The 13,407-nt window shown below is 43.5% G+C and overlaps 1 protein-coding gene across 1 annotated transcript in view; it reads left to right on the top strand.

Annotated features, from left to right (window-relative positions):
* Nucleotides 1-13,407, top strand: part of sdk1b (sidekick cell adhesion molecule 1b) — a 233,948-nt gene that overhangs the window by 104,728 nt on the left and 115,813 nt on the right. Inside the window, exon 5 of the mRNA XM_019862382.1 lies at nt 1,308-1,441. Coding sequence (XP_019717941.1) covers nt 1,308-1,441 — 134 coding nt within the window. The remainder of the gene's footprint in view (nt 1-1,307; nt 1,442-13,407) is intronic.

Here is a 13,407-nt window from a genome sequence, read left to right on the forward strand (position 1 = left end):
TCAGTGATGGAGGCTATCATAAGTTTTTTTATTTTTTAAACAGTGAAAACATGGACTGGAAAGTACTGTAAGGACAGATTTCGACAGTTGCAGCCGAGACTGGGCTTTCAGAGGAATAGCTCCCCCTTAACATTCCCTCCTCCTTCTAAAGAGACAGACTCGAGAGTGTTTTTGACATATCGCGTGGCCACTTCTACTGCTGCTTCTTGGTACTGGAGCTGCCATAACAGCGGCGCTAACGGCTACGCTACAACTCGGCGGAGTGCCGTCAGGAGATCCGCGGAGATCGACACAAGCTTTCTAGCGTCTATCTAGTGCCCTTCACGAGGTGCTGAGGATAGTCACAGACTCTTCCCACCCTCTTCTGAAATTCTTTAATCCCTTCCCGACGAAATAACCAAATCCTTCATTTATGGACACTATGGCTGACTGATAGCTTAATTACATTTTAACTGTTTGCTAATGAGTTTCCGGTGCTTCCGTTGCACGCGCTGCGCGATTGGATCAAGATGGGAAAGGCCGAATATATTGTACAGTATATAAGGCTGCTCCACACAGTTTTTGTTGCACGCACGCACGGTGTCACTTCGCCTTGCCAACAGTGCACAGATGTACTTTTCTTCTCAGACAATTGTCTTATTGACACAATATATTCACTTTGATGCACATTGCAAATCTAATTTCACTTTATGCGTTATTCATGTGGCCTAAAATCCTTCATGCGCCTCAAAGGGTCGTATGTATCAGAACATAGTGTATAGTAGACAGACTAAATAAGGCAGTCATCATGCATTAATGCGCTTTTTTCTGCCTTTTCTAATATTGATCTTATCGAGAGCTCATGTTTATAATATTGGGGTTTCTAGTCATTGTCAAGATGAAACAAAACACAAGTAGCATCAACAACCAACAACCTACACTGCCATTTCCCAGAGTGACGTGCTTCAACGAGGTGAAATACCATCCCTCAACATGCTCTTCAACCAGCTTGTAAGAAATTCTGCTGAAAAAGAAAATCTGGTGTGATTATTTTTCGCCTGTGGTATTGATTAGCGCGGGTTTGTGGGGAAAAATAGTGATGGAAAAGCAGGAGGACAAACACAAACGAACCAAGACCGTTGAAGAAGGCTGTCTCCATCCTCTTTTTTTTTTTTTTTTTTTTTGTCACAGCTCTGAAGAGGCAATCTTGCATCCGATTGTTTCTTTCCTCCTTGTTTCAGAATAGGTCAAATTCTATGAACAATGCACCTGCCTGAATTTTTTTGTTTGTTGTGTTTCGTAACCTTCTCTATGCCTGTCCCTCGCAGCGCCATCGCCTTGGAGAATCAGCTGGTCGTCCTGGCAACTACCACGGCGGATGCGGGACGTTATCACGTGGAGGCCATCAACGAGATGACGGGCGATAACGTGACCAGTCCCGCTGTCTATTTGAGCATCTCAGGTAAGAAAAAATAAATTAAAAAATCAGGGAAGAAGAGCAAATTTGTTCTTTAACATTTTTAAACTTTCAAAGTGTTCAGTGGTTAGCACTAAGGTTTGGGGTTCAAATCTCAGCTCCAGCTTTCTTGCATTTGCGTCCCCCATGCCCCTCCGGCCCCGGTGTTTGTGCAAGTTTTCTGCGGTATTCCCTCACAGGATACCTCTTTTGGACTGGTCGCCACAACGTCCGTAGATAAATGCTTCGGTTAGTTTAACCCTTTCATGCACCCTGTAACCTGATAACATGATAAGCTGTCCACTGTAGTAACCGCCGTGCATGACAGGGTGAAAGACTTCCATTAAGTTAACATGCATGTTTTAGGAATATGGGAGGAAGCCAAGCCAGAACCTCACCACTGTAAAATGTTAACGATGGGCTGCAAAAGGCATTTTGTAAGTTTTGAGTCTCTTAAAAAAAAAAAAAAAAGTTTAAACTCTAAATGACACTCCTTTTGGGGGGTGGGGTCCGCATTACTTACGGGATTGAAAGTGGGCCTCACAGAATCGCCAGCTTTTCGTGACGTTCCCGGAATCATTTTATCATGCTGGTTTCCCCTAACATCCCTCTTTATCTCTGTGGGAGTGAGATGATAGACTACACCGTCGTCTTGCAAGTCCTTCAGCTGAGACGTTCACTGGAGAGAGAGAGAGAGAGAGAGAGAGAGAGAGAGAGAGAGAGAGAGAGAGAGAGAGAGTGAGAGTGAGGCAGCTAGTAGTGCTCTGTCCCTTGTGGCTGTATAGACTTTTAATTAGATTTTCTTTACGGAGTTGTATCCTTTGGCATCCTTTGTCACATATCCGCACTGACACACACACACACACACACTCACACAAATGGCACCTTGTTATAGCTGTCAGCGTGGAGTGTTCCCTTGGGTGCTTTCAAAGAATTGGTAAGAGGAGCATAGTTAGACTTTACTGATAAGACTGAGGTCGTAAAATGCCTGCTTTTTTTTTTCCTGTGTGTGTGCGTGTTTGTCTCTTTTTATCATCTCGTGTTTTCCCACAGTAAACCTTCCTCTTAGAAATATCCTTTCTTATAAAACAAGCTACCGTTTTTATTGACATTGAGAGAGAAAGGGAGAGAGAGAGAGAGAGAGAGAGAGTTCAGGAAGTAAGTTGGAAAATGTTTTTACTTTCAGAAATGTAATGAGAAATGAAATTGGATGCAAGGATGTCTCTGCTAATAGCATTCAAGCTAGCTTAGTGCTTAGTGTTTCCCCACAGTTGACGCCAAGTGGCAGGGAAAGCATACGGGATGGGAGAAGGTGAAGAATTGCTTTAAAAAAATGCCGCAGACATGATTGAAGCCATTTTCACACTTACGAAGATGTCATTAATATGCCATTGGTCCAGAGAGTCCAAATCTATACCGTCGCATATACGACATCGACCGCACACCCCTACTTTCAACTTTGACGCTCGTCTAGGGCAGAGAAACAGTGGTGCACATTGGAACAAAAAAAAATGCAGAAAGAGGAATTTATTATGAGTTGATAGGCAGAAAAACATATTCTGATTCGTGCCATGAAGTGATTACCTGACACACTTCACACATGACAAATGAATGAGCTTCCTTTTTTATTCATTTATTTATTTTTTATCTCCACCTTCTCTCTTCTGTTAAACAGCCGGCGCAGACGAAGGCACATTTCAGTGCTGTCTGTCAAGCCCCCTTATTTAAAAAAAAAACAAAACAAAACAAAACAAAAATCCATCCATCCATTATCGAAAAAATACAATTCCATAAATGTGCCTGAATAATTTAGACACCTATTTCATATTCTCCCTTTTCTTACTTTGATTCCAACTTGGCGCTGTACAAAGAAGAACAGAAGGAAAGTAAAATTATCAGAGGCAAAACACAAAAAGGAAGTAATGAAGTGAGTCACTGGCACAGAGTGAGAATATCAAATCGGAATCGCTGCTGAGGACTTTAAAATATATATATTTTTTTCTTTGTGCGCACAACTAAACCATTACAGGTGAGAGTGAGAGAGAGAGAGTCTGCTTGTCATAATCTTGCTCCCTCATGATGGCCAGTCCGAATCATTTGCCTAATCTGCAGTGCCTTTTAGATGGCGGCGTACGGCCGGCCACATGACCTGCCCACTTGACAGATCCATTATCGCCATGCGCCCATCCGCTTTTCCTGCCAGTGCCCGGTAGACGGCTGAAGATAAAAAAGCGTTAGCTGTCACCCGCGCTCGAGATGGAACAGGCGCAATTGATGGCGGCTCGGCGGCGTGGGTGAGAGGTCACACTATAATCACGGAGAGTACAGCGCTAAAATAAACCGCTCCTGCGCCGCTTTAATGCAGAAGACAATATACGAACGGCCATAAACTTAACAACCTCAGCAACCAAGGCGCCACATTGTACAGCGGGAACCTGTTAGAACAATTTTTCTTATTCTGACTCACCGCTAAAAAATAAAAAATAAATAAATAAACATCAATCGTTGATATAAAAAAGTGACACACTGTTCCTCGGAGGCAAGGTTTTTGTGATACAATAACAATGAGAGCAAAACAAATATTTTCAGAACATGTCGACTGCTGTTTTGAACTGTTCATAATTCCCTCCCCTTTGTCTAAGGCCCCAGTTCCCGCTGAAGAAAATCAAACCCGAAGCTTGAGGCTGCCACCAACACGCTTTACTCTAGCTTTAGTTTTCTTTTGGTGATGAGCAGTGCTGTGTTAGTTCCGAACATACCTTTTGGAATTGTGGCCAAAAAAAGCTGTCGATTGAGTTGTACGGGTTATAGGTGACTTTGCGGTTGGGAACATTTTCGAAATGATTTCTCTGTTTTTTTTTTTTTTTTTTTTAAATCACAAAAAATGGCATTGTGTAGACATTTTGTATATGTCCACTTAAAGTACAGCAAAGAGCAGTACTGGGAACAAATCGAGTACAATGATGGTAAACTTCTCAAGATGTCTGAAATTCTTCAGATTTTTTTTTTTTTTTTTTTTAATTGACCTGCCTTAAAATGTTGTATTTTGTCTTTAAACGTTGCCTTACGTCATTTGGTGCCACAATGACTGGGGCTGGCAGTGACTGTGAATGTCGTTCTGCTACTCTGTGAAGCACATTGAGTTACCTTGTGTACGAAATGCACTCCATGAATAAACCTGCCTTGCCTTGCCTAATATTGTAAAATTAGTTTGACTCCATGTTCAAGTCTTCTGGGATCATAGTTCGGGTATATCCAGGATTTAAACTATAAATATAGTAAAATGTTAACTATTTTGGGGCAAGGGGCATCATCGGATGTTGGCATTGGGGCTTAATTCCGAGAAAGCGAGAGTTCATTACAGAGGTGAGACATCAGCCAAGTTGCAACTGTCATGACAGTGGTGGTAAGTTTGTCCGTTCTCTCACTGGCTTAAATAATACTGTAAGTAAAATAAACATCCGCCCATTTTGTGTACCGCTTATCGCGTTGAGGGCCACAGTGAGTTGGAGTCTTGTTTTGGGCAAAAGGCGTATTACACCCAGCATGTCGATAGACAATATTCAACACTTGCATTTGTACCTGTATGATAGTCACTGAGTGGGAAGTCAGAAGCGGTACCAAATTGAAAGAATGCAAGTTTCTGGTAGCGCGTTTCCTTGCCCCCAACGTGTGGATTTGAAAGTGTTCACGTCTCCAGGCTCGCTCCGCTAGACTCCGGAGTTTATGCCCACGGAGCTGTCAGGAAACAGAACTGTGTTTATATTTCATCTCTGCACAGTGGATCATAACAGCGAGAAATGTTTTTCCGATCTCCTTTATTCCGTCTGGAATCTTCAGTTTGCTACCCGGCGGCTACATGCTCGCCACTCGCTGCTCCTCGGGGAGGGATTAAATGCAAATTTGGGTTGTAAACTTCTCCTACAAGTTCTGCTAGCCTTCTTACAAAATTCGCCTCGTCCAGGGTGCGCCGACCTACCGTCAGCTCAAGCGCGAAAGAAAATGGATGGATAATGCGCGTGTGTTTATGACATGACAGAGAACCACTTCCAAATGCCGAAGGGCGTTTATTTTTCCCGTAAGCGATAAGAGATGAGGCTCTGTAGTCCAATTAATTAAAGTCCACACATACATCCTCTCATTTCTCTTTGATGTACAAGCACACCGACACACCTCCGCCTGTCAATCAAAGGCGCGCCGGCGTAGCCTTCATGTTGGCGCCTTTCCACCCCCTCCCACCCCCCCACCCCTACTTACTTCAGAACAGTGGAAGTCTTTGTAGATTTCTGCTGCAGACCATTAGAGCAAAATATCCCCTGAGAGAGAGAGCGACACACGGTCACATGAAAGACACAAACATGGCAAAGTCGCCAAACCCGAGGCGCTCGCCGTGTCTTGGACGTCATCAAAGACGAAATGAGCGTTTTGGAGAGTAAAGAAACGAGGAGAGGAGGAAAATCCAGTAAACATGGACGGCCATGGAAAAAGAGGTCAGACAGAATGCGGTTCTGGGACCAAGTGGACGAGGTGAGGGAAGTCGGCGCATTGTTGAGACACCAACGCGGGGATCAAACGGCGGAGATAAGGCCGCCGAGAGAAAGACGAGACGAGCTCGTGGCGGAGCCCGGCGATACTTGCTGATACAATTATTATCGCACTTCAAATGCTTTCTCGGCTTCAGCCTCAATAATTGATCGGCCGCCTCCATCTTTCTAGAGCAAAGGCGCGAATGTCACGCTTGTTAAGTATTGCTGAAGTGCAAGAAAAATGCTCAAATTACTCCTCTTCAGACATGCATGTCCTCCAATGGAAAGCAGCTTCAGTTCCTTTGCCCGCCCAAGTCCGATTTTCAACCCGAGCTGCTCAAAATCTACCCAGCGAGTGTGTATGAATCCCACAAAGTAAAACGTCCCACTGCCAATTGATTGGCTGCTTCATGCAGTCCTGCCGGGATGCAGCGACTATCAAGAAAAAAAATAGAGAACAGCTGAAGTTTACTTAGGGTTCATCTGTGGCACTTTGAATGATGGCAGTTGTGTGCCGATGTGGTTTGTTACTTCTGAACACAGCCACATCCGCATTTGCAAGAGGGTGTGCACACTTGTGCAACCATGTTATCATCAGTTGTTTATTTTTACTTCCCCTTTCTTGGGCACAAGTGGTTGGTGGTCCGTTATCTGATTTTTCTTGATGTTGGCAACGATGCAAAATGGTAATTTGGAGAAAGTGAGGCTCTGTACGAATGCATTCAAGATGTCTGACTTTTGAAGCTTTTTTTTTCACATTTCCGCAAAGCTACATCCTTCCTTTATTGCAAACACATGCAAATTATTCAATTTTCTAATCACCATAGACTTGAGTTTATGGGATCCACCTGATTCTATTGTCTTCTGTTTGATACATCGTATACTGTCTGAGCCAAGACTGGCAGGAGCAAAAGTATTTGGACAAATTCTTTCGATGCTGCCTCAATGAATTTCAAATATAGTCTTCCTCTATAATATCTCAGTTTATTGTTTTTGCAGTTTACTTACAACTTACTACATGGTGCAAACCGTTGGTCCCAAATCAAGATAAAAAACCTTGTGTGAAGCCAAGTTACAAAAAAAAAAAAATCAAGCTCAAGAACGGCAAGCGCAATTGTGCAAATCTGCGGCCTGCCTCTCGCAAGTTTAAAAGTCATTTCCAAAGATGGAATCTGTCCTACTTTTGACTGCTATATTATGTCATGTTGCTGTGGGAAAAAAAAAAAATCAGACAAGAAAGTTAGCCTCAGACAGTACTGTATACTGTGGCGTACGAGTGTCTGGATGTCAAATTATTTCTCTTCCAAGCCATTCCGCTACACTGTAAGGATTTGGATTATTCTGAATAGAGAACAGATATGCCTGTTAGGAAGCCCCCCCCCACCTCCCCCTTCTTTAAACATTTTTTTTTTTTTGGGTTGTCTCTCGAGCAATGCTCCTGAATGACAAAAGCATCCCAGATAAGATGAAGTGATGGACTAAAATAGAGCTGATTGACTGCAAGTTTCCCAACAAGTGAACGGTAAAATAACATGATATTCTCGCATAACAGTTATCACAGTATGTGTGAGGGAAAGTGTGTGAGTTTGATGACGTGAGAGCAGTGGTTGGAAGAAAGTCAGGGTTTAACCCGCCTCCCCCAATCTGTTTCTATTCTTCCTCTTATGTTCTCCTTCCATGCCCACAAGTGACGACGTGTCTTGTTCGGTCAGGCTAGGCTGGTGTCTAACCTCTAGTATGACCCCCTTAATTGTGTACGATTTTTCTTCTTCTTCTTCTTTTTCAAAAAAAGACATCAAGCAGTTTAATGCCGCTCCTAGTTAAGTTTGCTGTCCAACTACACATCAAACTAGGAACATTGCGCGTTGTGTATTTAAAACAAACACATAGCTCAGTCCGCTAGCCTAATGCTAATGCTAACACATGAACAGAAGCACATGACAGTCAATATAACAGCGCTCGCACTCAAGATTGTCTTTAAGAGCGGCTCCGAGGAGCTGTGAGGTTGTTATATGGTCAACCAAATAAGAATTTTGAACAATCTATTACCATATGTGATACTGAACAAAAGTTGCTAATCCAGGTTTCTTTGGATATTCAAAAAACAAAATCCTCGAGCACTTGATAATTGTTTAACATTGTATGCCTGTGTATGTATGTGCGTGCGTGTGTGTTACGGTGTGCGGGCGCTGACACTATTTGTTATGTTTTGTGTGCCAGTGTGCCATTTGTTTCTGTCCCTAATCCCCTCCTCGACCAGATGTTTCCGTTCCACATCACTGAATCCTAAATGAGAGCCTGCCGCTGCTCTTTTTGTGTCTGTGTGCACAGCTTTGTGTGCGTGTGCGCGTGTGCGCTCCGGGTCCCATCTCGGTTGTTCTGCGGCGCATCTAATTGGAGGTGTTTTACTGTCCCTGAACAGCGCATGATTGTTATGGCCTGTGATCGTTGTCACGGCGCGTGCATTTCGGAACGCGTGCACATGCTGTATGTCATACATGCATTCCGGTCCTGTTGCACCAGTGCGACCATTGAAAACCACATTGAAACAAAAATACACATTGAAACACGGCAGTTGTTGTGACTTTGAGCTTGTCACAACAAAACTTTATAAAGCCCCCCCGCCCATAAAAAAAGGGGGAAAAAAAGAAAAAAAAACCCAGAAAATTAACCCTTTCATGCACCCTTTAACCTGATAACATGATAAGCTGTCCACTGTAGTAACTGCTGTCCCCAAAAGGGTTAAACATCATGATTTATTTTTTTAAATACAACACAGTGTGCGGCTTGGTGGTCCAGTGGTTAGCGCGTCGACCTCACCATGCAGGGGTACCGGTTCCAGCTCCACACAGGTTCCAGCTCCGGCCTCCCTGTGTGGAGTTTGCATGTTCTCCCCAGGCCTGCATGGGTTTTCTCCGGGTACTCCGGTTTCGTCCCACATTCCAAAAAAACATGCATCGCAGGCTGATTGAACACTCCAAATTGTCCCCAAGTGTGAGTGTGAGCGCGGATGGTTGTTCGTCTGTGTGTGCCCTGCGATTGGCTAGCAACCGGTTCAGGGTGTCCCCAGCCTACTGCCCGAAGATGGCTGGGATCGGCTCCAGCACGCCCTTTGACCCTTGTGAGGATAAAGCGGTTTAGAAAATGGATGGTTGGATGGACAATACAGTGCTATTTGTCTTACAAATAATTTTGTCTAATATTTTTTTACCGGAACCAGAAATATTGTCGTATGTTTTTAGGGGGCTGGAGCAAATCAATGCCATTCTAATACATTTGAATAGGGATAATATAATTGGTTGGTCAGGGAATAAATTGCACAGTGCATTTCGATGCATGTCCATACATTTGAAAACATCGAGTGTTCCTCATTTCAGTCGTTAATTTCAAAAATTAAATTCCACTAAATGAATGATTTAAGACACTAATTTCTTGATCAAAAGTCATTGTGGTTGTTTCTTTTACGGCATATTCTAATTTCTTCAAAGGGGGCATTTTGGGTGTCTGTTCGCTGTAGGATGTAATCATTCAAATCCTAATCATCATCATGAAATATTTCATTCAGTGCCAGTTTCACTTTTTGAATTGAACCACTGAAATATGTTTTCCGCAATATTCGAATTCATTGAGATACGCCTGAATTTTATAAATAGCAAGTTCGCTACGATGGAGTCTCTGCAACCGACAGCAAAACGTGTCTAACCTTCAGGACATGTTCGCCATTCAGAAAGAAGCCTGAAGAATGACCTTAGTAAAACAGCCACACAATAAATATAAAAAGAAAATAAATAAAAGTGCATTTTCAGTGACCAAACAGACAATTTACTTTAGACAACAGCAAAAAATAAAAAAATAAAAATTATACTGCACATCAGCTCCTCAGTTAACATGGCCTGATAGCGATCGTTGCGACATGATTCTCGCTGCTGATTGGACGGCCTTGTGGTTTTCTCCAATTTATCGTTGGGTGACCCACCGAAGACAAAACAAGCCCCACATTTGATGCTTTAAGAGCGCCTGACACCCTGATAAGAGCACATGTGAGCACTGAACAGTGACATTCAATTCCGCTCAAATGACTTTTAATTAATTACTCGCGAAAGCCATTGTAACCGTCTAACACAAGCGGTTCCACGTGTTTATTTTTCACCAACATGATAAAGATATTAGCGTTTCCATTTTGGACTCTCCTGGTTTTGTGCTGGTATTGCAGGGCAAATTGTTATTTTAGTGAGACAGTCGTCAAAAAAATGTACTGACTGAGGGTAATGTACAATGTAATACTTCAATAGGTTACATGAGCTAAAAGTAAGCTAGACATATACCAAATAAGATCAGTCAAAGTCGAGAGCCAGTTAGCAAGAGACGTGAAGTTTGGAATGTTTCTCAGTCTGCAGTATCAGTCTTAGGTGGAATGTGAAGTACCTCTCAAATGGAGGACTCGCATATTGACGATCGGATAAAAGTTGCACATTTTCCTTTTGCGGTTTAAAACGGCAAAAGCCTGATGATTGGATGTCTTTGATCAACTATTCTGTTGTGTGTGCCGTGTCGAGACTCTGCTCGTAAAATGATTGGGGCCAACAATCCTAAATGTTAAACCTATTAAATAGCTACGGTTGCAAATCCTGGACCCAAACAGAGGAGCACAATAATTCTCCACAGTAAAATTGAAAAGGCGGAAAGTTAGCCCCCCCTCCACGACGTTGCTACCAGATATGCTAGCTTCGCAATACTACTACTGTACAGCGAAACGTCAATTTAACGGATTAAACGGACAGAAAATAGGATCCAGTCGACTCAAAAACTTTTAAGACACTTATCATTGTTGTAGTCTATGTTCAAATGTTCAGCTGCTTATAAAATGACTCCGCCATTTTATAATTTCGACGGCATTTTCATGATGACTGAGTGATTCTGATGAGGACTTCAAAAGCACTGATACGGACCCCGGTGGCAATCTTCTACTTGGACTTGTGTAACAGGCAAAGGTGGACAACAAACAGAGTGCCTGATTCACAAAAAGATGGCGTGGCTTTTGCGCGGTGCGAACCAGCAAAAATGGAGCAAACAGCTAGCGTTGAATCCACAAAGCGTGCGCACGCAGATGGTGAAATGCGTCGCTAACTGAGATACCAAACAGGATGCGTATCGGTTTACCGGGGCTATTTGCGCGTATCCAAATGAGATAATAATCATATACGTGCCCAACTCTATGCAAATGAGCCTCATCGATAAGCAATGTCGAAGTCACTAACGCCAAGCGCTAATAGCCACACTCAGTTTGAGTGACGCAATCAACGCCGAATGCATTTTATTTGAAGGCGCTCGAGGACCCCGTACGGCGTTACATTACGTCTCATAAAAGAACAAAAACATTGTAATGAGAGAAATAGTTAAAAAAAAAAAGAAAAAGCAAAACCAGAAAGGGGCGGATGAAAATGACAGGTTGAGTAGGCAGCTGAAAACCATGTTGAGACGGCGCAAACTGCGGGTGCAAATGAAGAGCAATTAAAAGGCGATATAAGCGAGCGCAGTTCATTCTTTGCGGATTCGGCCCTGATTTTTAAAATTTTTTTGTCACAGCTCTGAAGAGGCAATGAAAGTTAGCCCCCCCTCCACGACGTTGCTACCAGATATGCTAGCTTCGCAATACTACTACTGTACAGCGAAACGTCAATTTAACGGATTAAACGGACAGAAAATAGGATCCAGTCGACTCAAAAACTTTTAAGACACTTATCATTGTTGTAGTCTATGTTCAAATGTTCAGCTGCTTATAAAATGACTCCGCCATTTTATAATTTCGACGGCATTTTCATGATGACTGAGTGATTCTGATGAGGACTTCAAAAGCACTGATACGGACCCCGGTGGCAATCTTCTACTTGGACTTGTGTAACAGGCAAAGGTGGACAACAAACAGAGTGCCTGATTCACAAAAAGATGGCGTGGCTTTTGCGCGGTGCGAACCAGCAAAAATGGAGCAAACAGCTAGCGTTGAATCCACAAAGCGTGCGCACGCAGATGGTGAAATGCGTCGCTAACTGAGATACCAAACAGGATGCGTATCGGTTTACCGGGGCTATTTGCGCGTATCCAAATGAGATAATAATCATATACGTGCCCAACTCTATGCAAATGAGCCTCATCGATAAGCAATGTCGAAGTCACTAACGCCAAGCGCTAATAGCCACACTCAGTTTGAGTGACGCAATCAACGCCGAATGCATTTTATTTGAAGGCGCTCGAGGACCCCGTACGGCGTTACATTACGTCTCATAAAAGAACAAAAACATTGTAATGAGAGAAATAGTTAAAAAAAAAAAGAAAAAGCAAAACCAGAAAGGGGCGGATGAAAATGACAGGTTGAGTAGGCAGCTGAAAACCATGTTGAGACGGCGCAAACTGCGGGTGCAAATGAAGAGCAATTAAAAGGCGATATAAGCGAGCGCAGTTCATTCTTTGCGGATTCGGCCCTGATTTTTAAAATTTTTTTGTCACAGCTCTGAAGAGGCAATTTAGCAGTATCTCTGCGTGAACAAGGCCATCTTCTCCTTTTTATTAGAGATGCTCTTCTTTACTCTGCCAGAGCCACGCTTGGTTTACACTTATGACCGCACAGCTCTGCTCGGCTAATGACTCCGTACATCTATTAATTACTGCCACAAGAGTTCGCGTCTGAAATGATTCGATTGACAACTGCAGCTGGATCGGCCTCCGTTCACGCCTACCCTCCATCCCCCCACCTCCCACCCCGCATCCCGAGCACTCTCATTTTGCTGTCTTTGTCTCTCGCCGTGCTTCTATAATTAAAACCCCGGCGCGCAGACAATGAGATGGATTGATGGACAGGAGCGTGAGTCATGCACTATGTCGGTCCGACAAGCAATATGCTCACAGTGTGACTGCTTTGTGTGAACCTCCGTCCTCCTTCTACCTAGTCCATCGAACGTGTTTCCCATCATAGAACTGATCTCTAAGTGTATTGTTTTGACAGAGTCACGTAGGCGCACGCCCACTCACGGGGGCCAACACTCAAGCATCATTTGAAGCAAAATGGCCGTAATTAGAGAGTGGGAGACCGAGCAACCAAACAAACAAGAAAAGCCAGATGCTCCCTTGTTACAAGTGTGTTGCGTCTACAAGCTGTGAGGCTCACAGACCAAAGAGCAAAAGAAGCTGCGAAGGTCTGAATCCACTTTCGCTTCGCCGCAGTGGCACGCTCAAGAGGAAACGAGCATCTCGGCGTTATTTGTATGCGTCAATGTGTCTCGTGGCAAAATGCAAATGAAGCAGATGGATCAATGTCCTGTGTTGAATCAGCCGAGAGAGTGCGAGGAATTGCCGAAGGGGGGGGTTGCCGGGCGGAATAATGCGCCGTTATTGTGAGGGATGCCAGCCGGAAAAAAAAAAAAAAAAAGCGGTTTTTTCCTCCACGCTTTA

The sequence above is a fragment of the Hippocampus comes genome, unplaced genomic scaffold, assembly GCF_001891065.2.
Source record: "Hippocampus comes isolate QL1 unplaced genomic scaffold, H_comes_QL1_v1.1 scaffold7, whole genome shotgun sequence".
Lineage (NCBI taxonomy): Eukaryota > Metazoa > Chordata > Actinopteri > Syngnathiformes > Syngnathidae > Hippocampus > Hippocampus comes.